We start from the raw sequence: 23721 nt of genomic DNA, 5'->3' as shown, positions 1-23721 counted from the left end.
TAAGACAACCTATGGTTATGAAAATAACCTTGTTTTTTCCAAAGGAGGACGCCTGGTCCTTTGGACCACTTCAGAATGCCTACAGAGGACTAGTGTCTCACAGCCTTGAAAAAATATAAAACATTTGAGGTTCAGATCGATGATGTCATCCGAGAATGACTTCCCATTGGTAAACATTGTGTGTTCTATTTTCTTGAGCCAAGGTTATATCCATAAGCATACGTTATCTCCCTATTTGTCCATATCATCATCTCATGAAGACCTCTGACCTAATTTCCTGAGGCCTACTTCTTACGACTCGAGAACAGTGACTCAGCATATTCCACACGATCTCTCGTAATTACAAACATAGCCTCGCTTTGCCTGCCTTGCCGGACTGACTCTGACGTTTCTTTCATCTCGCTAAGCTCGGAGTGGAGATAAGCGCTAAGGTAAGGCTCAGTGTATTAGCACTCACCTACTGCTTGAAACTCAATTACCCAACAGTACTGGACGGAGCATTAGCAGGACTTACAGCAGATCAGAACGAAAGAGAGCACGGACTCGACTCACCAAGGATCTCACCAAAATGAGCCCCAAGCAGAAGAGCTGAGTTTCAGTATGTGTACAGTATGTGTACACACAAGTGGAGATGTACATTTCAGATTGTCAGATTTCAGTAAATTCTATGGTCGTTGTTCTTTAAAGGTGCTCTAAGCGATGTCACGCGGTTTCTAAGCTAAAACATTTTTGTCACATACAGAAAACATCTCCTTACAATCCGCTAGCTGCCTGTCCCCTGAATACAGTGTAAAAAACGCGACCTCTGTAGACAGCTCAGGCTCCAAAAAAATAGCAACAAAAAACAGCCTGGTGCAGCCTGGACCATGAAATATAACAAACTTTTCCAGCCATTCACCGACGAGAAGCGCGTTCAGGAGAGTTTCAGTTGCACAGGAGGGAGGGGGAGGGACGAACTAGCTTTCTGTTTTGTTTGAATGTCAACAGAAGTGATGTTACCCAACATAGCTTAGAACACATTTAAGATAACATTTTTGTTGTTGTTTTGTTGTTATGGTCATGTGAAACCGTGTGATTTCTGTCCTCTTTAACTCTCTCTCTCTCTCTCTCTCTTTCTCTCTCCCTGTTATCTCCTCCCCATAGGAGTGTTTTTGATGTTGGGCCTGTTTTCACCCGAGCCATCAGCGAGAGCTGAAAGTGTGTGAGCTCGGTGCGTCTTGCCTGAGGGTAAGCCACTCACCATTTTACTACCTGCTGCTCTCCCCTCTCATCTCCTGTTGTCTCCCTCCGCTCGGTCCCTCCTCTCCTATCCCATGCCATCCCCTGCAATCGTTTCCCCTTCGTATAAACCTCGCCTCTCCATTTTCTCTCTGCGATCCAGCGTGGAGAGAGCCTCTGCATTTATCTTTCATGAAAATCTGGATCGATGTGAGAACAGACACCAGTCATATTGAGGTGGAGGGTCAGCGGCTGCTCTGGGTATTAAGGAGCCCGTGCAGGCTAGGCAGACTCAGATTGGGTTGGTGTGCGGCCAGGCGGTGATGTCAGATCGCATTCTGCTCAGAGACCATGGGCTTTATGACAGAATGGGGTGCTGAACGAATGAGCTCTGATAGGGCAGACAACAACAACAAAATGGGGTGCTGCTTGCGTAAAGCCTAAAGACGCTGTTAAGAAAACAGATTATTTGTACAAAGAATCCTCTTCTTGCAGTGACTCACAAATGTTCACATCTATTGTGATCTTGATCTGTTGCTGAATCACACACTGAAGGTACTTAATTAGGTATTCTGTAGGATGTGGATATTTATAGGACACAAAACAATGATGATGTCACTTTTGGCTGACATCAGTTTGTGATCTACGGGGGGGGGGGGGGGGCAATAGCTCTCTCTCTCTCTCTCCTTTCTGTCGAACAGGATTGGTCTCTCTTTCATAGCACTGCATAACCACTATTCTCAGGAGGAGTATTACGTCTCGAAGTGAGTTATTGATGCTTTGAACCTAGAAAATTTGATTACACTTTATAAATTGTGCCCTTCTGCACCAAATCTAGGGACACGATTCTAATAATGAAGTGGTCACACAGACGAAAATTTAAAACCAAGACAGAACAGAGATGAAAGAAAAGACTAAAAATGAATCACTGCAACTCTTCTTGGCTGTTTTTTTTTCTGCTGTTGAAATACATGGCCTTGTAGGCATACAACTGGTCATGATTGATTGGTTGATTAACCTGTTTTCTTCTTTACAGAACAACAGAAGAGGATACATGTGGATACACAAGGAAATAAAATTGACCCCCTGTTTTAGTGTGTTAAAAGGGTTAACCGGAAGATGTCAAAACAGGAATTTTCCATTACAGCAAGCTATTTGTGTACATGTCCTTACATTTTTACAACTGCCTACATAAAATGACATCTGTTGAGGTAACCATACTACAGTATAAATGTACTGTTTCAGTCTCATACCCTAATAAATTCCAGCTTGGTGTCTATACAGTGGCATTACACTTCTGCTCCATGGGTATCAATATTAATGTAGAAGATGCTTGTTATAGCTTTTGTCATCAATGTGTTGTCCGATGGGACTTTTCAGCTTGGGGGCCATTGTGGCTGCAGTGTCCATAGGGCTCAGGTTCATGTGTCTACGAAGACCCAAGTTCGATTCCGACCATTTCCTGATCCCATCCCATCTATCTCTCCCATTTGCTTCCTGTCACCCTTCACTGTCCTATCTGAATGAAGGCAAAAAAAAACAAACGTTTAAAAAAACTTTTTTTGGCATTGACATTGTCTCACTGCTTTTTATGTAGTCTCACTGCTTTTTTTATTATCTTCTTCCTCACTTTCCAATGAACACCTCCCAACACAATGACAATGTGCGTACATTTCTTCGTTCTTTTCCCTTATCTCCTCCCTATCTCCTTGTGAGGCTTGGAGGGCAGAGAGGGGAAGAGAGAAAGAGCATAACAATAAATGATATTTATTCACAAAAATGGCAGGTCATAAGATGAATTACTGTATAAAGGGGTAGTAGTAAAGATTCAAATTAAATAATTTACTTAATGGGGGGACATCACATACAAGCACACACACACACACACACACACATTTCATACCATCCATTGCTTATGGGGATGCCCATTGCTGTGAGCAGGCAGGGGGTATATGAAAGGAATAAAACACAGGAAGAGTTGCTTTCTCTCCTAGAGGAATCATAGCACCATCTTGTGGGCAAAAGGCAGAAACACACAGAGACAGAACATTAGAACACAGCTGTATGTAATAGTATACACACCTATCAATATAGCTGAATTCATCCTAAATAATGAACTTGTGGTCATTCATGAAAGAAAAGGAGAGGGGAATGCTACCCAGGGTCAGTAAAGTTGCAGGCTTCTGTAAAACTAGCGGCTACTCATCATTCCAAATAATCAACGAAAAAAAGTTAAAAGAATTGAGGCATTCCTGTATGACTTTAAAACCCCTTTATTTGACACATGTTAAATGTGTACATTAAATAACGGCTTTTTAACTTTACAGGGTTTTTCTTTCAGTGTTAATACGTTGCCTGAATAAAACCTGCAGGATATGTCCATAAATCATTCATCAACAAATGATAGCTTTCACTGCCGATATTAAGTAACCCTGGATGTAGGCTTACAATTCACAGTGTTTCCATAATGTTCCTCCAAAATGATCTGTTTAAGCAGATCATTAAAATCTCTACCTGCTCTACTTCTTGCTATGTTGAGCTTGAAGATGCTGTGCAGTGAAAGAACACTATGCAGCCTTTTCTTTCTACAGGAGCAGCAGTTACACATTGAATGAGGGTTAGTTATCTATTGGAAAATAATCAGATTGTCAAAGGCTGCTATTGATGCATTGATGATGTTGACTCTGCCAGGACCGCCACCAATGGCCATATTGCAACATTTTCCAAAGTGACATTTTTTAGTACTTAAGTTATTACATTCCTAGTTACTTTACTATATAACTTCCGCTGCCTCTTTTTTTTATCACTGACCTAATAGAAATAGTTATCTCTTACTCTAGTAGTTAATGGGGAAAGTAATAATATTACAGTAAAACATGACTACTGACTGAGTAATGCATTACTACACAACACTGTACCTGAGGATGCAATTCTAATTCTGTTATTAATATTAGAAGAATAGCAGTGAAAGAAGCAATTGTTATGGGAATCCAGCGTGAGGTATTACTGTAACTCTTCACACTTTCGTAAAAATGGTGTTTTCGTATCAAACAGTAAACACAAACCATCACAATAGTAAGCACACAATGTGCCAACAACACACTGATGGTATGAATAAAAAACACATCTGGCTTTTGCTTTCTTTGTGCACAAGGTAGACTATGTCAGTTTGAGGTCATACTTTTATCATAGTTCTGTAAACATACAGGGGACCAAACTTCAAGTATTCGTGTTTATTTACACACATCAAAACAAACACAAGTGTGTTTTTCCAAGTCAAAACACAAACTAGCATTTCACTGAGACAAAACAAATCAATCTACATCGGGTCGTCTCTCTGAAAATTTTGTCTACATTACATGCAATGTCCTAGTCCAAGTCCTAGTCTAATATATTCTGGAATGCCGTATCCAGGCCTGACATGACAATATCCCCACATGTAGACTGATTTTTTTGCCTGTAAAGGGCTATTTCTTACTCTTCTTACCCTTCCTCTTCCCCCTCCCCATCCTCCTCTTGCTCCTCCTTGTCCTCTTCACCTCCTTGTCCTTGTCATTCTCTCCCTCTCACTTCTTCACCTCCGCATCCTCTTCCTCCTCTAATTCTTACCTTTCTCACTCTTCCTGCTCCCTCTATTGTACCCATTGTACATTACCTGTGGCTTAGTGCTTAGGCTGATTGCAAAGTGAATTATCTAAAACAGTTTTCACATGAGAAAGTGTGCCAGAGAGTTGGCAAAATAGTGAAAATAATAGCCATACATGTGTATAGATTTGCTAGGAGTGTGTTGATCATGTGGAAATTGAGTTTAAAGCATGAGTTGTGTTTACAGTTCTGCAAAAAGAGTGCTGTGTAGTGAATTGTGCCTACAGTTGGGCAAAGTGTGTGTTACAAAATTGCAAACTGAGTGCAAAGCAGTGTTTGTGCTTTTAGTTTTGTGAACTCAGTGAGTGGTTTTGCTATAAGTATTAATAATTTTAGAAATTGTGCTATAAGAATCACAGTTGTGTTTAAGCATTCAGAAAAAACTGTAAGCAAGGTGTGTTAGCTTTTGCAAGAGAACTACAATGTTTTGCTGATTGGGTGAAAGGTTTTTCTATTTGTGTGTAGAGTTTTGCAAAAAAAGCCATACAAAAAATGTGCTTAAGCAATCAGAAAAAACTGTAAGGTTGAATGTGCTGGTCTTGTATAAGACAGCTAAAGCTTCTCTGATGGACTGAAATCATTTCATAACTCATGCCTCCACTTCATGGTAACAGCAATGCCATGAAACATGTAGGGCCCAGCAGAGTAGCCTAAACATGTACGTGCATGTGTGTGTGTGAATGAGAGAGAGAGAGAGAGAGAGAGAGAGAGAGAGAGAGAGAGAGAATATGTGTGTGTAGAGAACATACTCTGTGTTTGCACTCGTGTGTGCAAGTGTGTGCATTTGTATGTCATAACTCTGGTAAATAAAGTTTTATTCATTCATTAGACATTATTCATTAGACAACCTTAAATTATTAGAACATTCATAATAACCGTACAATGTAAAAAAAAAAAAAAAAATGTGCTGCCATCACTGAGACATATACTCAATGTCAGAAAAGGCAATGAAATATCCACCTGTAAGATACATCTTATGTGCATAGAAATTAATAAAATAAAACATACAAATAAAACATAAATGTTGAAATATTACAGTTAACATGTGTCATTCCAGGATATGTCCAGCCTTCAAGTAATGTAATAAATATGAAGTGTCTGTGTGTGCGTGTGTGTACTGCGCGCGCGCGCGTGTGTGTGTGTGTGTGTGGTGTGTGTGAAACTCAGTACAGGGACATCACATTCAGGAAAGGGCCTTAATTAACAGAGAATGCCAAGGAATCAGCCAATCACACTCTACATCTCATTTACTTTTATACTGTATTTAGATTTTAAATATGTTTCAAATGGGGTCAAGTAAATATAAATATAGTAATCAGATAAAGATTTTATAAAGCAATTATCAGGACTAGATTCAACATGATGAGCCTTACTGTCACACGGTTCATCATTAACATAAACAGAGTCTCCTGCAGTCTGGTTCTACTGGGCTTTGGCATTAGCTGAAACTCTACAAGCTTGGCAATGATACAAGACTCATTAAAATGCTTTTACTTCACAGCGTTGAGGACAGCGACAATGTGATGATGGGTTTCACATTGAAGAAGTCAGAATGGTTCTTTCATGAATTACTTTGCCTTCAAGTAGAGAGTCCCTGTCTTGTGAGAAAGGAATTAATATCTTTACAGCTCTTTGAAAAATAGAATTACTATTGGACACGTGCTGTGGATGTTCAATATTGCAAAAGTTGTAAAACAATTAAAAATTTAAAAATAATTGAACTGTACTTCTTATCTGTTCAGAATACTATTTTAAAACATCATACAAATGTTAATTCAAATCAGCTCAGTGGCTGAAAAACTTAAATAAATTAAAATAAATATTACACATTCCTATTCTTATAACTACTGATTATAGCGTTTTGGAAGGAGCTCCTCATATATTCAGCCCCAAATGTAAAAAAAAAGAGATTCCATAAAATCCATGTTCCATAAAATCTGGAGCAATTGCTCTCTTCCAGTAAGCCTGTCTACTTTTATCTGACTCCATGATCTATGTAAGTTATGGCAGTAATGTTACCTACACCTCCAATCAGTTAAGATCCAATGTCAGTTATGGCAATAACGTTACCTACACCTCCAAACAGTTAATATCCAATACAATCCTCCTCACACTTACAAAATCACAGTTCTTGTCCAGTTGTCCAGGAGTCAAGAAACGTAAAACTATACAGCTACAATTATGTGTGCATCTAGAATATGATATAGATCTTCAGAAAAGGTTACGTTTATAAATTAATTAAATTAGTCACAGTTGCATAAAGTCAATATATAAAATTGCACAATCCAGATTAGAGATCTGATTAGAAAAAAATCTACCTGAGATAGAGGGTGAAACCCATATGTTTCCATCAGACACAGACACAACCAGTGATTATGAGATGAGCCCACTCAGGATGCAAGAACAGATGGAGAGAGAGAGAGAGAGAGAGAATGAGATAACATGGGAGAGAGGGGAAAAGAGGAAGCAATAGAGAAAGAGGAGAGCTTGATCATTGGTCAGTCCTGGATGATCTTTCTCAGAGTGGACAGCAGGTTCTTCAGGCCGTGCATGTAACCCTCGTCAGGGCTTTCGCTGGGAAAGACGTGGGCAAAGTCGATCATCCTCACCTCTACGTGGCCTTCACTTCCCTCTTCCTCAAGCCATCCACCCTCCTCCTCCTCTCCCTCCTCCTCCTCCTCCTCCTCTTCCTCACACTCCACATTCCCGTTACTCTGTCTCAGACAAGGGGCTGAGCCATGTGTCTGACCTCCGTTCTGCAAACTGTCCGGGAGGTCTCCGCCGCAGCCTCCCCGTCTGCAGGAGCTCTTGGCTGGGGATCCCTCGTGGGAAGACTCCTGAGGCGGTAGGTGGTGGTGGTGGTTGTTGTTTTGTTCTGCTTCTGTGTGTGCACCCGACGCGCCCTCGTACACAAACAGCAGGGAGCTGGCGTAGAAGTGAAGCTGCTTTTGGCTCTCGAACCATCGCAGAATGTTCTGGACTTTGCGGATGCAGAGACGGATGGTCTGCTTATGGAGCTTTACGCCATCATGGAAGAACTCAGCCAGACCTACAGACAAGACAAGGGAGAGAGAGAGAGATACTTTTAAAATGCCTTAATTGAACCATTACATCAAAAACACTTCAAAACCTAAATAACCCCCCTTCCCAGAGAGAGAGAGAGAGAGAGAGAGAGAGAGAGCGAGAGAGAGAGAGAACACTGAAGGTCACAGGGTTCAGAGGGAGACTGTCTAAGAAGAATGGATGCAACCCTACCTCCGGCCAGAGTGTCCTTTCCCAGGCTGCGTCCGAAGAACTGATCATGGCAGACGTAGCAGTCACGACTTGGCTGATATACCTAGTAATAGACAAGGCCAGAAGGGTCAACATACTCACCCAGAAACAACAACAAAGTTTGCATTTGTGTGCACTCTGATACACCCACTCTAACACTAAATCCTTACCCCAACAACACAAAGTCAGCTACTCATAATTCAGTCTTCTGCTCTGCCAGGTTGTCAACAACAGTATGACTTTATTCAATCTGTAGCGAGAGAGAGGCCATTTAATTTCTCTGGCAGAGATTGAGTTTTGTTGTCATAGGCAGCCGGAAGCAATAATGTCAGCCTGATCTCAACAACTTTCAATGCAGCCTGCCTGCCACTGTGGCAGACTGTTCAGGAATGTCTGCACAAGCACAAGACAGGTGATCAATTTGATCTCCATATGAGAGAAATTCACTTCCATAACTGTCTGAGTGAGACTGAGCTAAGGGACAACATTGTTTATGTATCTTTGTGTGTGCAAACAAGAGAGAGAGAGAGTGGGCATGAGAGAGAGGGGGAGAGAGAAAAAGAGAGAGCAAGAGATGGAGAGAGAGAGTGCAAGAGCAGGAGAGAGGGAGAGATAAAGGGATCTGCTGGAGTGAAATTGATGAGATGCTTATTGAAAAGAAATGAAAAGAAAGGGAGAAAGAGTGTAGAGGGAATTGAGGTGAAGACAGAAGACCGATAAAACGAGTGACCAAGCAAAAGGACAGCGAGCGGGGGTGTAAAGGACAGGGGTGTAAAGAAGCTGGCGTCAAACTGAGAACACAGGAAGTGATGTGATGACATGCCAGAGACCAGTGGGAGGTCAGCCCTGGATCACCATGACAACATCAAAACCACAACACACAGAACCTGTCAGACGCCAATCGGTAACTAGGCCGGCATCTGACAAACCTAACTAGCATCTGACAAAACAGACAACAATGCCCACTGGATAACAATCAATTATTTCACAGTGTTGTCAACTATCTATTTTAGGGTCTTTCAGTTGTATACAACCTGCGATATAAATATCAGCAGAAACTCTACAAAAACCTCCCTCTGTCAAACTCACAGGCAAAAGCAAGTGAACACAAAGCAACCACAAGCACGATGCCCTAGCCTTAGCAGCTGCAGTGACGGGCAGTCTTAACTATCCTGTTTGCACTGTGAGGTGGAGCTTTTGGACCGTTGATCCGATAGTACTTCCCTTTGTTCAAACTATGGGACCATAAAAGTCTAATCACATTTCCTCTGTCATGTTGCTGGGTGACGGCCGGGTCATGAGACAAGCGGCTGCTCAGTTCAGCTCTAGGCCTCGTCCTCGTTTAGTGATAGCTTGGAGGAAAAGGTTATAGGGACAGCTAACCAGGCAAACACAGTTTAGACTGCTTGACCAGGGTGAAGAAGACACAAAGGAGGAGCTGAAACAAGCTACAAGATGGACATAAGACTGACACAGGCATGAACACACAGACGAACACACGCATGCACGCACGCATAGACGAACGGACGCACACATACACACAGACACACACACACACACACACACACACACACACAAGTTTTCTCTCCCTCACCCTCATGCCCAGGAGCAGGAAGCCGATCTCCTCCATCAGCGGGTACTTCCTGATCTGCTGCTGGCGCTTCTCGGGCGAGGCCAGGGGGTCGTAGCTGCGACGGCCCACCTTCAGGTCCATAATGCACGGCCTGGAGAACCGCCGCGTCACGTCCTCCAGCTTCAGGTACAGCTCTACGAGCAGAAGGGACCAGGGGCCAAAGTCAGATGGACAGACAGACAGACGGGCCGCTGCAGCAGCACGGAAAGGTGACGTAGTGCTCGGCTGCACCAAGTATGTTTAAGGAAATAAGTGTCATAGTCTTCTTCTATCACACACACACACACACACACACACACACACACACACACACACACACACACACACACACACACACACACAGTTGTCTGTTAATTCCAAAGTGAGCAAATGCAGATAAACAAAGTGTGTCTCAGCCTTTCTTTATCTTCTTTAAGTGCTTAATTAGTTTAGTTACTGTAGTTTCTGTATGAGGTTTCAGAGGGATACATGAAGCAATGTTGCCCATGCATAACAAGATGTGACACAAAAGAAAACATTTAGTGACCAGTTAGACACATCTTGAAAAGTGATTATGATTCACACACACACACACACACACACACATAACACACACACCTCCAAACACATGCACACTTCAACAGAAGAATCAAGCACATAGAAAGGAAATCGGAAAGAAATCAGTGCTTCTCTGAGGCTGTCTGTGTGAGAAGACTCCAAAGCTCACCTTCCAAAGACTACTGACACCATGAACAGACTACTGACACTCCCACAGACAATAGCCCACCCAGTACTACTGACACTCCCTCAGACAATAGCCCACCCAGTAGGACAACACCTCTTTATTGATCCCTCTACTCTGCCGTTTATGTCAATAATGGTTGTACAAACAGAAAAACAAACCTTTCATTTTCTGTGTATTACAACAAATCCATCCCAAGACACAAGACACATTTCAGCTTGATTTGAACATTAATTTACTGTTTGACAGAATCTTAGAAGGTCGGAACCAGACTGAGGGACCATGAACTTTACAAGTGAAATGAAACCTTCAAAGCAGAGATACTGATGGCTATCACATTTCCCCACCTTAAAAGGAGCTCAAGAAAACAAACATCGGGATAACTCTTTGCCATTCCAAACAGGTTCTCTGTGCCCTAACCCAGGTGGCAGGATCTAGTAGAAACAGGTTTTGGTCTCATTTCCATGAGATTGTAATGTCATGACCTGATTAGAGGGGCTTCTCCTAAATGATTAACGACACCTTCTCTTTACAGAGTAGGTCCTAGTTTCAATCATGTCAATTATTAGTTTACTCTTATAGCTGAAGCTGCTTTGAGAATGTAATGCTTAATCAGAGATAGAGAAAAACTTTATTTTCTAATTCAGTCAAGAAATGTAAAAAGGCCTTAAGATTTACAGTATGATTTCATGTCTGAATACTGCCAGTATAGATCCATTCAGAACATGCATATTTATTCATTCAAGATAATAATACACACATTTTCATAATTTTGCCAAGTTGAGAATGCCAAATCACCTCTTAATATAACAATTTAACAACCTTGGTAACTTTCTGTGAATTTTGGCAAACAATTTATTTTTTTTTATTATCTTTTATATGAACAATGAACATGGTCCTGAATTCTGTTGTGATTACAAACATGCATGTACATATAATGCCTTTTACACCTCAAATGAACATGACTCACAAACGTCTTTATGTATGTTCAGTTGAAATTTGATCTTCCTCCCAATAGACTACAAAGACTAGCCTAACCCCTTTGAGCAAGCTGCAACAAAGCAGCATTTAAAGGTAAGTCTATTTGCTTAAGTGAGGTAATGATCAACTCTCAATTTGCAGACTACCTGCTTAACAGATGAGGTCATTCAATCCTATCATTTGTTGATTACTTTTATAAGCCTCTCACAGCAAGTTAATACACCTTTTGCATGTAGCTCCGCCTGATAAACTTGTTCAGTAGGTATATGCTGCAGCCAACCACAAACAGGTAAAACAAGCCCTGTAAGGCCTGGTTATCTGTGGAATTCTATGCAAAAGTGTAAAGTAACTGATAACAGATCCAGTACATACAAGAACAGCATAATCTAATCAAAGATTATAGTCCAACAATTCATTTATTTGGAGGAATTGTCTTAGGGGGCGATCAGACAGAACACGCTTTGCCACTTATAAAATGCGAGGTGCACTATGTTTTCATAAAAACTTGGGCACTTTTCCACTTTGGGTTGAACTTTTTTCAATTCAAGACACTCAGAGCGCCTTTGCAAAAACACGAGGCGCAGCAGGCGCACAAAACGCAAGGTGCTCTGGGCGCATTAGCAGTGCGTAAAACGCTTACTGCCAATACGAAACATAAAAAAGGCCTCACTCCAAAACCGCGTCCTGTCTGATTGCCCTCTTGGGTTGTCATATCCTTATAACATGTTGACCACTAGAGATTTGCTTATAGACGCTATAGGACATTACCATTGGGTGAGTCTGATGATGCCCAGGTGCCGTAGAATACGGGAAGGTGCGGCCGCAGGGATAACACCTGAGGGTCGGAACAGTCCCGAGCAAACACCTGCGGCAGGCAAACAGGTATAAATTACATCAACATCAAAACACACACACACACACACACACACACACACACACACACACACAGGAAACACGCCAACATACTCACACACAAACACATGCACAGGAAACTCTCACTCTCACACTCTCACACACACACACAGAGAGAGAAACACACAGAGAGACAGAGGACACAACCACACACACACTCACACACACTTGATATAGTCCTCAACACTACTAACTAGAACCAGGAAAATAATGTCCATTTCACCTTATGGATTGTGATGAACATCGATAAAGCATTATAAATGGCATGTGTTATTACCTACATGAAAGCACAAATGCCTAGCTCTTCAATTTAACTAATTATTCAATATTTTGTTAACAGTTCTTAAGATACAAAGAACAATTTGTCAACCACCTCTAATTATGTTTGTTGATGTTTGTGAATGCAGGAATGTTAATGAATGTATTCTTAAAGCAAGGTGTTGACAGACAAACTGACAACTGATGGGTTTTTTTATCTACTGACACACATTGTCGATACGATGGAAACAGGATGTTTTGAGCCATTAGAAAACCTATTGGAATTGGTGCTAATTGTTAATGGAAAGTGCTGATGAAAGGGAAATGATATAGCTACAAGAAACAAACAGTAGGTCACCAACTGATATGACATCAAACATCTCAAACCTAGAGGTCTATCAGTCACTACATGATTACTTTTTCTTTTAAGTATTTTCTCAGTTTGTACAAGGAAGTTTAAAAAATACAAAGAGGAAGACAGCGTTCTTGAAATCTTGCAACAGACACCAAGGCCCTTGGATAGAATTCTATTATTGAACTTCACTGTTATTACGCAGTGAATGTGCGTGTGTGTGTGTGTGTGTGTGTGTGTCTGCATGTGTGTGTGTGGGCACATGCCTGTGTGTGCACGCATGTGTGTGTGTGTGTGTTACCTGTGTGTAGAAGTGCATCTCTCGAGTGCCTCTGGGGGGTGGCTGAAGCTGTTTAAGCACTGTGCCATCAGGATGCTGCAAGATACCTGCAACCACAGAAGCATCAAACTTTAGTTGCAGCCGTGGCCCACTGGTTAGCACTCTGGACTTGTAACCGGAGGGTTGCCGGTTCGAGCCCCGACCAGTGGGCTGTGGCTGAAGTGCCCTTGAGCAAGGCACCTAACCCCTCACTGCTCCCCGAGCGCCGCCATTGTAGCAGGCAGCTCACTGCGCCGGGATTAGTGTGTGCTTCACCTCACTGTGTGTTCACTGTGTGCTGTTGGAGTTTCACTAATTCACTAATTGGGTTAAATGCAGAGACCAAAATTTCCCTCACGGGATCAAAAAAGTATATATACTATACTATATACAACAAATCCCCACAGTTCTCCAAGCAGCACAGGCACACGACACACCAAGAAAAGCAACACATGATGGAAGAGCCTTTTCTTTCTTTTCTGGACATTTCTTTTACATTCTACTGCAAAAGTCAAGTCACTTCCCTGTTTGGTGTAACAGCTAGTACTAAATACCAGCTAAATACCGTAATATGTATTTATTCAACTGTATGACTGCTTGAACTCGTCTCTCTCTGAGTCTCTGTTGGACTCAGTTGTACCACTATCTAGTGATTGTTTTACAGCATGTCATAACTCTATGATTTAAGTGCTTATATACATCATCATTATCTGAAGCCAGTAATTCCTAAATGCTTCTGCAGGAATATTATGCGTTATTCAGCTTATTTTTTCTCACACCCTCAGACACACACACATACACACACCCACACATGCTCACAGTCTTACACACGCTTTGTTCAGAAATCCCCTTGAATGTGAGTGCTGAGCACACAGTGTCTGTATGACCCTGCCTGGGTCAGGTGCTGACTGCGGGGAGTGGAGCGCTCAGCGCAAACTCATTCAGCACCCACACCCACGCCCACGTTACAGGAAACACTGGCCCGCTGCTGCTGCTGAGGCAATCACTCCCACAGCGACCAAAGAACCGCAGGTCAGCTTAAACTCCACACCAGGGCCGTAACCGTCCAGGGTTTACAAAAAAAGAGTGCGGTCTGGGGGACTGGGGTTGGTTAGTTTTTGTCAAAATTACACGTATATAAACATTACAGGGAAAGAGTCCTGTTGCTATAGGCTATTTACAAGACACATATTATTTGTGTTTTATTTGGACTGTGCAATGAGCTTGGTCTAGGACTAGGCCTACTCTCAAGAATGGACACATGGGAGAAGCCCAAGCCTACATTTCATAATGATTTACTGCAGACAGAAGAGTATAGGCTACTGGTGATTATTGTGTGGCCTATAGGCCTAGGTTCCTTGAAATTTTCACTTTCCATCTCTGGATATGTGTTTGTGCCATAATGCAATGAGGCAATGCATACCTGTCAGTGAAGCAATCAGGCTACCTGAGAAAACGCGTCGTACCAACATAGCCAGCAGGTACAAACTCCAAACCTCATCCACAGCCAACCCTTCTCTGACTCATAGCCTGTCATAAACTAACTGACATTCAGGCACAAATCGTTCAAGAACCTACAAGACTAGGCTAGCCTGTGTATAAAATCTTTGCGGACCGATCTGTAATGGAAAAAAGTAAGCTGAATATTTGCCATTAATAAGCCTAATAGGCTTGATTGATGTTTTAGTCACTAATCTAGGCGTAGGCTAGGCCTACACATGAAGTATTAGACTATATAACTCCTTAAAATACGTGTGAGTGGTATTTTGAAGTAGCCCAAGTTAGTAAGTAGGCTACACTCTTTAGGTGATATTGTGTTGCCAACTAACCCACTTTGTTGATGCCATATTTGTGTCCGGCCACCTGATGTGACAGTGGAACGCATCCATTCAGTCGCCTCTCGTCGCCGTCCGGGGCTTGATCTCGCTCAGGTGCCAGGGAGTTCGTCTCTTCTGACTTCTCTGACATGTTACGTCCAGTGTTTGGTGGTGCTTCGGTTATTCAAAAGTCACGGAACATAACAATACATTTAGGTAATAGCCGCTGTCATACCGCTGAGGGGAAACCGTCAACCGGCTAGAGTAGCCTATCAGTCCGGGTTTACAGCTGACTGACTTCGAGTGTGTTGTCTCGGCGTGTGTAGGAGGCGCCGAGCCTGTTGTGCTCATCGTTCACAGCACTGTCAATGGAAAATACCGTTTAGCCACGTCCCACTTCCTTAGGACTCGCCCACTCTCCGCCCCGTAGTAAGTTACACATTCATTCAAAAAACAGATAGGTCAGTAGCCTAGTCTATGCGTTTTGACATGAGAGTTTCTAGAACTGCTAATAGCCCACCAGGGATGCCCATTGTCGGAAATAGACGTTGTTAATCTCGTTTAATTATAGCAAGGTGAATCATGAAATTCAAGTAATTGATTATCAGTGCATTTCACCCTGAATTCGTGCCAAGACAGTCGCACCCGACATTGCCTACATTCAAGAAAACAATATGCGGCTATATGGCTAAGCGCAACAAGTCAGATCAGATCATCATAATTTGCCATGGGAAAAGTCCTTGAAAAGTCCTCGCTTTAAAGTGCAAATGCAACATAAAAACAGAATAAATTGGTAGCCTAGTGTTAAACAATGGACAGGTCGTCAGAATGGAATGCTAATGGTAGTGGGGGGCAGTGTTGTATAAAGTACTAGAAAGCAATACTTGAGTAAAAGTACAAGTATCGTACTAGAAAAAGGAAGAACATTTTGGTCATGTGGGATGAGCATTTCTAGGGCTTACTCCCCAGGTCACCGTCACTCACACACACACACACACACAGGCCACCTATGTCCAGCAGCTACTAATATGCCAGTCATTAGTTGAAACTGAAAAGGTGTCTGTTCATCTTCAAAAGAAGCTGGTTTTCAAAGTTGCCAGAATTCAGTGCCCGGGAGTTTCAGGCCCAAGACCGACCATAGTGGTGGAAATTGGATAAATTAAGCAACATTTCAGCTCTTGCTATATCCTGTAGTTTTTATTAGTACCATGGTTCAACAAATGTGTAAAGGTTATATAATAATTCACTTCAACTGAGAAGTTAACAAAAAATATTCCACTATTCCACAAGTTACCAAAACAGAAAGAAAGAAAGCCTTTGAAATGTAGCCTATCTCATGCTTCCACAATGAGGCATATTGAACTAATGTTTAGGCTACATGTTTTTTGCATGGGTAGGCTATATTGTTGTTTGGTGATTTAGCCTACTCCTTTACTACACCCTCTTCTGAGCAAACAAGGCATATAGGTTTATCATGTAGGGTCATTGCTCTTTCTTACATTAAATAACTTTAATTTATCCTCTCTACTTGTCCCTGTAGTCATGGCCTCCTCATCACTAATTTCGGGCTCATCATTTTCAGTGGTCGACTGGTTGATCTGCTGCTCAGTCTCTCCTGGCCTCTTTCTACCCTCCATCCTTCCTGACGCTTGTGTAGGGCCGGCTTGGCTATCCGTATCTGAGAAAACTTTTTGGAAAAGGAGTAGGCTATATGGACCCAACCAACTCTTTTTGGGAGGGAAGAACTCCCTCACGTAGGCTACAACCCATGCAGAGGCATTGCATTGGTGTCATGCACAGAATGCGGAACGTGTCCTACTTTAAGAAAAGATAGACTAACGTGACAAATGTCAATATTTGTTTCCTCGACCGGGCCAAAAGTGAAGCGGCCCCACCGGGAATTCTCCCGATTACCCACCCCGGGCCTGATTCAGTCTTACTCTTCTTGGACTGAAGACAACTCCTTCGATGCTATGGATAAATAGCCTTTCACAGGCCGCTAGGGCAGGTAGCCGGTGTACAGAAACATTTCTTGCAAATACGGCCACGGGTGTATGACGTTATATTCACCACTACCCTGTTCACGGAGTTATTGTCGGGGTGGTCGTCTATGATAACGGGAGGTCCTCCAGTAGGTGATCGTGCTTCCATGGCGGTTTCAGTTGTGCGTCCTCCTCCTTTAGCAACAAACAAGACGTGAAATAGAGCGCGCAGCGTGCGGAGCGTGCGTAATGCAATCTAGGAGCAGTGATTCGCCAAACCTTCCTTATTGCAGTCGCACACATTTTTTCTAATTTTATGTTTTAGTAACGAGTAACGAAGATGCTTAGTGGAAATATAACGGAGTAAAAGTATACATTTTATCTAGGAAATGTAGTGGAGTAAAAGGGGAAGTTGACATAAATTTAAATAGCGATGTAAAGTACAGATACGTGAAATTTCTACTTAAGTAGGCTACAGTAACGAAGTATTTGTACTCCGTTACATTACAACACTGGTGGGGGGAGATCAGATTTATGGTTATGGGAAGCTGTTTATGAGTCTAGTCCTGGAATTGATGCACCTCACCATGTTGCGAGGGCAACCGGTCAAACAGATGGTGGCATGGGTGTGTGTATATGATTATATTTCTCGCTCTACTGAGGCAGCGAGAGTTGTAGATGTCAACAGGGTGGGGAGGCGTCCAACCAGTTCTTTCTCTCCCCGAGTCGCCGCCATGAAGGTCGAGCTCTGCAGCTTCAGTGGTTAGAAGATCTACCCCGGTCATGGCCGACGGTATGCCAGGATTGACGGGAAGGTTTTCCAGTTCCTGAATGCAAAGTGTGAATCTGCTTTCCTGGCCAAGAGGAACCCCAGGCAGATAAACTGGACTGTTCTGTACAGGCGTAAGCACAAGAAAGGCCAGTCTGAAGATGTGGCGCAGAAGCGCACCCGTCGGGAGTGAAGTTCCAGAGGGCCATCACCGGTGCCTCCCTGGCTGAAATCTTGGCCAAGAGGAATCAGAAGCCTGAAGTTCGCAAGGCCCAGAGGGAACAGGCAATAAGAGCTGCTAAGCTTAGAGCTTAGAGATTTCTTCTCCTTTTGCGAGAAGGGTCACGGCACCAAATCTGCGAAATCTTTACCACCCTCTGCAACCTATCACTGTCTGCTTCAGTGCAGCTGGTAAACACACCGAGATGTCAGCAAGCCCCTCAATGCATGTAGAAGGTTTCCAGCAGCTTGTTGACCAGTGTTCTTGAGCACCCTCAGAAAGTGGACTCGCTGCTGGGCCTTCTGGGTGACTGCCTTCTCGGACCAGGAGAGGTCGGCAGAGATGTGGGTGCCAAGAAACTTGAACGTGTTTACCCTCCGTACACATCGTACTGTGACATCGTTAATGTAGATGGTGTGGTCGGTTCTGTTTTTCCTGAAGTCCAGTATGATGTTTTGGTTTTGGTGGTGTTCAGCTGGCGCGCCTGCAGGTGTACGTCCGTACGCACTGTGCGTACCATCAGGCTACTCAACAGCGAGAGAAAATTTCCCTTGTGTGTGTGTGTATTCACACCAAATTGGCCTACCATACTATCACAACTATGCACAGTATCCCATTAGCTGCATGCCATCAGGCTATTTACCATGTTCTATTACGTAAAGTTAGTGAACACGTTATCAAAATTAACGTGCACACATTTTGTTTGAGCAGGAGAGAGAATACGCACGCAGGCACGCACAGGCTACTTGTTGTTTTCTTTTACTCGGCTATCTATCTATATATATATATATATATATATATATATATATATATATATATATATATATATATATATATATCAGCACACAATGTTGAGCTAATTCACTCAATACTCAATCATGGATATCACAAGTTTTAAACAACGAAAACAGAAAGGATGGAGGCAATTGGTGTGCTTGTTAGAACGTTAGACTGCACTAAAGCCAGACGTCACGTTACTCTAGAACAAAACTAAAGGTAACTTTAGCCTGTATAGGGCTGTATCAAGTTGTCCAAATGAATAGTGTAGACGTTGTCGTTGTATTATTGCATGTGGATGTTGTTATGCTATGTAGGCTACTTTTTTGCTGACTGACCAATGCACGGACCTAAAACGGACAAATATTGTTCACGAGTGATTTTTATTTGCGGGGGGGGGGTGATGGGTGTGCGTACCATAGAATTAATTCCTGCAGGCGCCCCTGGTGTTCAGAATTAGGTTGTTGCCTGAACACCACTTTGTCAGTGTCTCAGTGTCTCGACCTAATTCTTGCAGTTTGCTTTGTCACCGTCTGAAACACGACCACATTGGTGTCGTCAGCGAATGTGAGGATTGTGTTCTCAGGGTAAGTGGGAGTGCAATCATGAGTAGGCCTATAGAGGAAATAGAGTAGGGGGCTCAGCACACAGCCCTGAGGGGAGCCGGTAGCCTACTGAGTTTGTGGGAGGAGGAAAGGTCGGGCGAGTTTCACTGTCTTGGGGGCGGTTCATTAGAAAGTCCCTTATCCAGGAGCAGGGGAGTGAGGGAAGGCCCAATGCTGACAGCTTGGTGACCAGTATGTCTGGGATGATGGTGTTAAAAGCCGAGGTGTAATCCACAAAGAGCATTCTCACATTGCACCTCCACTGCCCCAGGTGGCAAAAAGCAGTGTGCAGACCTGTGACATGGCATCATCAGTGGATCTGTTTGTTCGGTAGGCGTACTGTTGGGGGTCGAAACCGAGGGGGGTGGCAGGCTGTGATGTGATGCTGAACCAGCCTCTCAAAGCACTTTGTGATGACAGGTGTGAGAGTAACTAGGCGATAGTCCTTGAGACAGTCAATGGTGGATTTTTTTGGAACAGGGATGATTGTAGATTTCAGGCAGGATGGGACGATGGCTTGTGACAGGAAAAGGTTGAAGATGGAAGTGAAGACGTGTGAGAGCTGGTAATAGGCTACATGTCCAAATACAATAGGTGTTACACTGAATAATGTTTCAATCATAAATGCTTAGGCTTAGATGTCCAAGGCTTAGGCTGTCCAATGACAATAAAATATATTATATTCTATCAACAAATGAAGACATGAGTATTGCACTTGGTTTAAATGCTTTTTAATAATTATAATAAACCAAATCAAATAATACAAAACATACATAATGGTGCCAAAAAGCTAATAACAGCTCTATATATTTACCATTATCTTCTCTCTTCTATGTACACACAACCCTGATCTCATGAAGCTGTGATGAACTATAGAGGAAAAAAGTATTTCAGATCAACAACTCACAACTTGCCACATTCTTGCACTGATTGCTTTCAAAGGAAGCGGCAGCTGTAGTAGTAGGCTGCGTACAAAAATAACTACTCTAGGGGAATAATGGATGTTTTATAAATCACTTAACGCTAAGTTTAACCAATACAGTAGATTCATGCTATGAAGAAACACCTTCAAGCTCATGAAATAGATGTACACCACATAGATCTTGCGGAAGAATTTCAACTGATTGACAGATTGAAGAATTTGGTAGCTAGGTCTTCAGATTACAGAAAATGCAGGGGGGAAAAAACACATAAATGGGGCAACAAGTCATCTCAGACAGAAAAATACTAGGCTACAAGTGCAAGACAACGGGTCAGTAATACTATGAAGTAGGTTGACATATTATTTATTTCAGTAAATAAATAACCTGACCAAGCAATGTCCACTAAAATAAATCAGTTGAATATCTGGTATCAAGTATGTTTCCATGTTTGTCAATGTTAACTGAATTGGCAGTTTATGAGGACAACACAAACCACATTCTCATGAAAAAAAGATATGAACCCTTCAGTGGATTGGCAACAAAGCACATTACAGCCAACATACTAAGTTTGAGGAACTGGATTATCTGAGGGAATTCTCTCATTTTAGACCAAACAAGACCACATTCGGGCTGTTTAAGACAAAAATGTACCCTGCTCTTGAATAACACTGCAGAACTTAAGAGCTAAACAAATAAATGACAATGATAGAGATAAGGCTACGTGCTGGAGGGTGATGCTGTAAAGACATCTCACATTAAATTAACTAGGAAGCATTGTTCCAGGGAGAAACACAAGCTCACATACATCCACACACTGCAATAACTGAAAGATGACAGACATGAACCGTTGAAGAGCTTTCCATGCCAATCCAACCCCTGAACATAGACAGGGCCATATGATTACTTTCGTGGCCAAGACCTATAAGACAACTCTCCTACACGTACTGTAAGCAGCACATAGATGGCTTAGTGCAAATTTAGAATGCCTTTTAGCAAACTAATCACACACACAGATAAATAAAATATACGAAAACCAGGCACTAGGCAAGCACAGCAATCACAGTTTACACATTCAATCACATTAGTGTATGGACAGTAGGAAGGTCAGACCAAGCTTGTCCTCTTCTGCACAAAAGACCAATGGCTCTTCACTCCCCTCTCCCTCTCTGGTTAACAAAGACAAGGGCAGACACAGAACATTGCAGGAATTGAAAGAGAAGTAGTAATCCCAATTTGAAAAAACAAACAAACAAACAAAAAACAGACTAAGACAGACACTGGTGTGCGTTTGTGAACAGCGAAAACATCCAAGGCTTGACATCATAGTTTGTGACTTTTGCCCTCATGCCTCTTTGCGTTTGATGATGAGAGGGCCGACATTGTCTCCCGTCTCTTGGTTATGTTTGGTATGGGCACCATCACAGTATGGGAACTACAGGAGAGCGAATTAAAAGAAAGAGAGAGAAAATAACATTCAGCAACATGAATGGAATAACACATAACTTAGCAGCATATCCAAATTTATATAAAACACAGTCATAATGAACATTATCTATTTGAAAGAGTGAAAGAAAACTAATGTCCAACTAAGCAAGGTGTTCTTTAATAAACTGAGGGTGGGCCTATCTATCTCTCAGCCCCATCAAAGTCTTTGGGCCTTAACTTACTTTCTTGGAACGCCAACAGCGACAGTACACAGCCTTGTCTCCCAGGTCCTCGATATCAAACGCATGTACCACTTTCGGATTGTCCTTCTGCAAATCCAGGTTCACCTTTGGCTTACTGCATTTACTTTTGGAGAAAAATGTTTGGTACACCAGGATGCCAACCGCAGTTGCTCCGGCGGTCAATGAGAAGGCCGCTATTAATTCGGCTGAGGAGAGAGATAAAACAGAAAAAAAAATACAATAACGTTATGTTAAGATAAATCACCCAACATTAACCAACAATAAACATTACATGTGGATTTACTACTGGCAAAGCGAAACAATTAAAACAAATGACCAACTGAATTCAACGCCTGGATTGGTCGACCTCATCACTGCAAAATAAAACCCCTTAATTTCACCCCTTTTAAATGCCTTAAATTGAGAAGGGTTTTAAGATCAAAAGAAAGCATTTTGTTAAGTAGAAATGTGTATAGATTAAGGTTAGGTATAAATTAAGGAGAGAAGCCTACTGAATTTACCCCTCAATCCCCCCCTTAAATCAAGGAATCCCTGAATTAACACCTCAACTAACACATCAATCACAGCAAATAAAGGGAACCCCTTACTTGACACCTTAAATGTAAGATTAAAGAGGTTTCACACCTACACCTTATAATTGCATTTTAAGATAAAACTAAGAGTCTGTTTTACAAATGAAGTGCCCCTTAATTAAAATGTTAGGTTTTGGTATGTTTTCAGGTGTAATTTAAGGTAAAATTGAGTTCAGTACGTTTCGTAGTGCGTGCAGAAGTTATCCAAGCGCATGGTAATTCAAGGTCAGGATGTTAGCAGGATCAACTCGGGATAGCTTGCTAGCTCGACTTAGCACAACGTTAGCCGCTAACAGTTAAGTATGGCAGCCAAAACACACTATTTTTTACAGTCTGTCTATCTATACTACACCATGATCAGTGTATACATTGTTCGCCGGTTGGCGTCAATGAACCAAAATCTGACGCAGTGCTGTACATTTGGTAGGCCTACTGTCAGGTTTCAGCTTTGCTTGCAGATCCTCAAGTTATAATATAACATTAGTTAACCATAGCGGTTAACTTATCTGGCCAGCCAGCCACCACAGTTGCGAAAGAAGACATCTTAGCTAACGTGAACGATATCTGGGCACAATAACATTAACGTTACAGACTTTCTTTGGTCGTGGGCTTAATCAGTCATAAAGACACCGCCACCTGGCACTAAACATACCGCCAGTGGACTGTTGTTTTACTATTCAAAATAATGTTAGGGTTTCTAAACAGCTTTGCTAACATTAACGTTAGGCTACGTTGACGTCACTTGGATCACATGAGGATCCTCTTGTAGCTGGAAAGCATTAACGTTATCAAATATTCCAAACAGATCAATTATAGGATATTTGTACTACCTTTGGATATAGAGCTTGAATTACTCATGGCGTAAAATTTGGATAGACGGTTAATCCTCCTTAGATAAAACAGCAACGTCCTCAACGCCGATGCACAAGTTGATCGCTTCGCTTCTACCAGAGAATGTCTAATAAGTAGACGGGCTCTGCTTCTACTCTAACGTTACCATAAAAAAAGTGACAACACACACACCGGGCGGTCCCCCGCGTGATGAAAGTGCACTTC

The 23721-nt window shown here is 42.2% G+C and overlaps 3 protein-coding genes across 7 annotated transcripts; 1 reads left to right on the top strand and 2 right to left on the bottom strand.

Annotated features, from left to right (window-relative positions):
- Positions 1-5661: 5661 nt before the first annotated feature.
- On the bottom strand, positions 5662-15490 carry ipmka (inositol polyphosphate multikinase a). 3 transcript variants are annotated; one of them, XM_042065567.1, is made up of 6 exons: positions 15142-15490; positions 13295-13380; positions 12240-12336; positions 9731-9903; positions 8119-8200; positions 5662-7912 (listed from the first exon to the last, which is right to left on the bottom strand). In XM_042065567.1, exons 1-6 carry the CDS (start codon positions 15278-15280, stop codon positions 7362-7364), a joined length of 1128 nt encoding a protein of 375 aa, XP_041921501.1. In that variant the 5' UTR covers positions 15281-15490; the 3' UTR covers positions 5662-7361. The 3 variants fall into 3 exon arrangements, with proteins under 3 accessions (XP_041921501.1, XP_041921502.1, XP_041921503.1); XM_042065568.1 differs by having other exon boundaries at positions 15146-15291; XM_042065569.1 differs by lacking the exon at positions 15142-15490 and adding an exon at positions 13704-13863 and having other exon boundaries at positions 13295-13413.
- Positions 11277-23721, bottom strand: cisd1 (CDGSH iron sulfur domain 1). Of its 3 annotated transcripts, XR_006023280.1 has the most exons (5): positions 23652-23721; positions 23496-23613; positions 22073-22278; positions 21599-21837; positions 11277-11288 (listed from the first exon to the last, which is right to left on the bottom strand). XR_006023280.1 is itself a non-coding variant. In XM_042065571.1 (4 exons), the coding sequence occupies exons 2-4, from the start codon at positions 23521-23523 to the stop codon at positions 21748-21750; spliced, it is 324 nt and encodes a 107-aa protein (XP_041921505.1). In that variant the 5' UTR covers positions 23524-23613; positions 23652-23721; the 3' UTR covers positions 20198-21747. The 3 variants fall into 3 exon arrangements, 2 of the variants coding, with proteins under 2 accessions (XP_041921505.1, XP_041921506.1); XM_042065571.1 differs by lacking the exon at positions 11277-11288 and having other exon boundaries at positions 20198-21837; XM_042065572.1 differs by lacking the exons at positions 11277-11288; positions 23652-23721 and adding an exon at positions 20198-21571 and having other exon boundaries at positions 21754-21837; positions 23496-23645.
- Positions 17846-18195, top strand: LOC121684870 (60S ribosomal protein L24-like). Its single transcript, XM_042064992.1, is given in 2 exon segments — positions 17846-18065; positions 18068-18195. Coding segments are annotated over 2 exon segments (348 nt in total).

Source organism: Alosa sapidissima, chromosome 16 (genome assembly GCF_018492685.1).
Source record: "Alosa sapidissima isolate fAloSap1 chromosome 16, fAloSap1.pri, whole genome shotgun sequence".
NCBI lineage: Eukaryota > Metazoa > Chordata > Actinopteri > Clupeiformes > Clupeidae > Alosa > Alosa sapidissima.
The sequence above is the reverse complement of the archived record's forward strand: the minus strand, read 5'-3'. Positions and strand labels throughout refer to the sequence as shown.

Excerpts from the sequence above, each read along its gene's own strand:
- ipmka (XM_042065567.1), bottom strand. The coding sequence starts at position 15,280 with ATGTCAGAGAAGTCAGAAGAGACGAACTCCCTGGCACCTGAGCGAGAT. Across the intron at positions 13,381-15,141 it reads ATATGGCATCAACAAAGTGG|GTATCTTGCAGCATCCTGAT; the intron begins GTTAGTTGGCAA and ends CTGTGGTTGCAG. Across the intron at positions 12,337-13,294 it reads AGATGCACTTCTACACACAG|GTGTTTGCTCGGGACTGTTC; the intron begins GTAACACACACA and ends TGCCTGCCGCAG.
- cisd1 (XM_042065572.1), bottom strand. The coding sequence starts at position 23,523 with ATGAGTAATTCAAGCTCTATATCCAAAG. Across the intron at positions 22,279-23,495 it reads TTCAAGCTCTATATCCAAAG|CCGAATTAATAGCGGCCTTC; the intron begins GTAGTACAAATA and ends CTCTCTCCTCAG. Across the intron at positions 21,838-22,072 it reads GCTGTTGGCGTTCCAAGAAA|TTCCCATACTGTGATGGTGC; the intron begins GTAAGTTAAGGC and ends GCTCTCCTGTAG.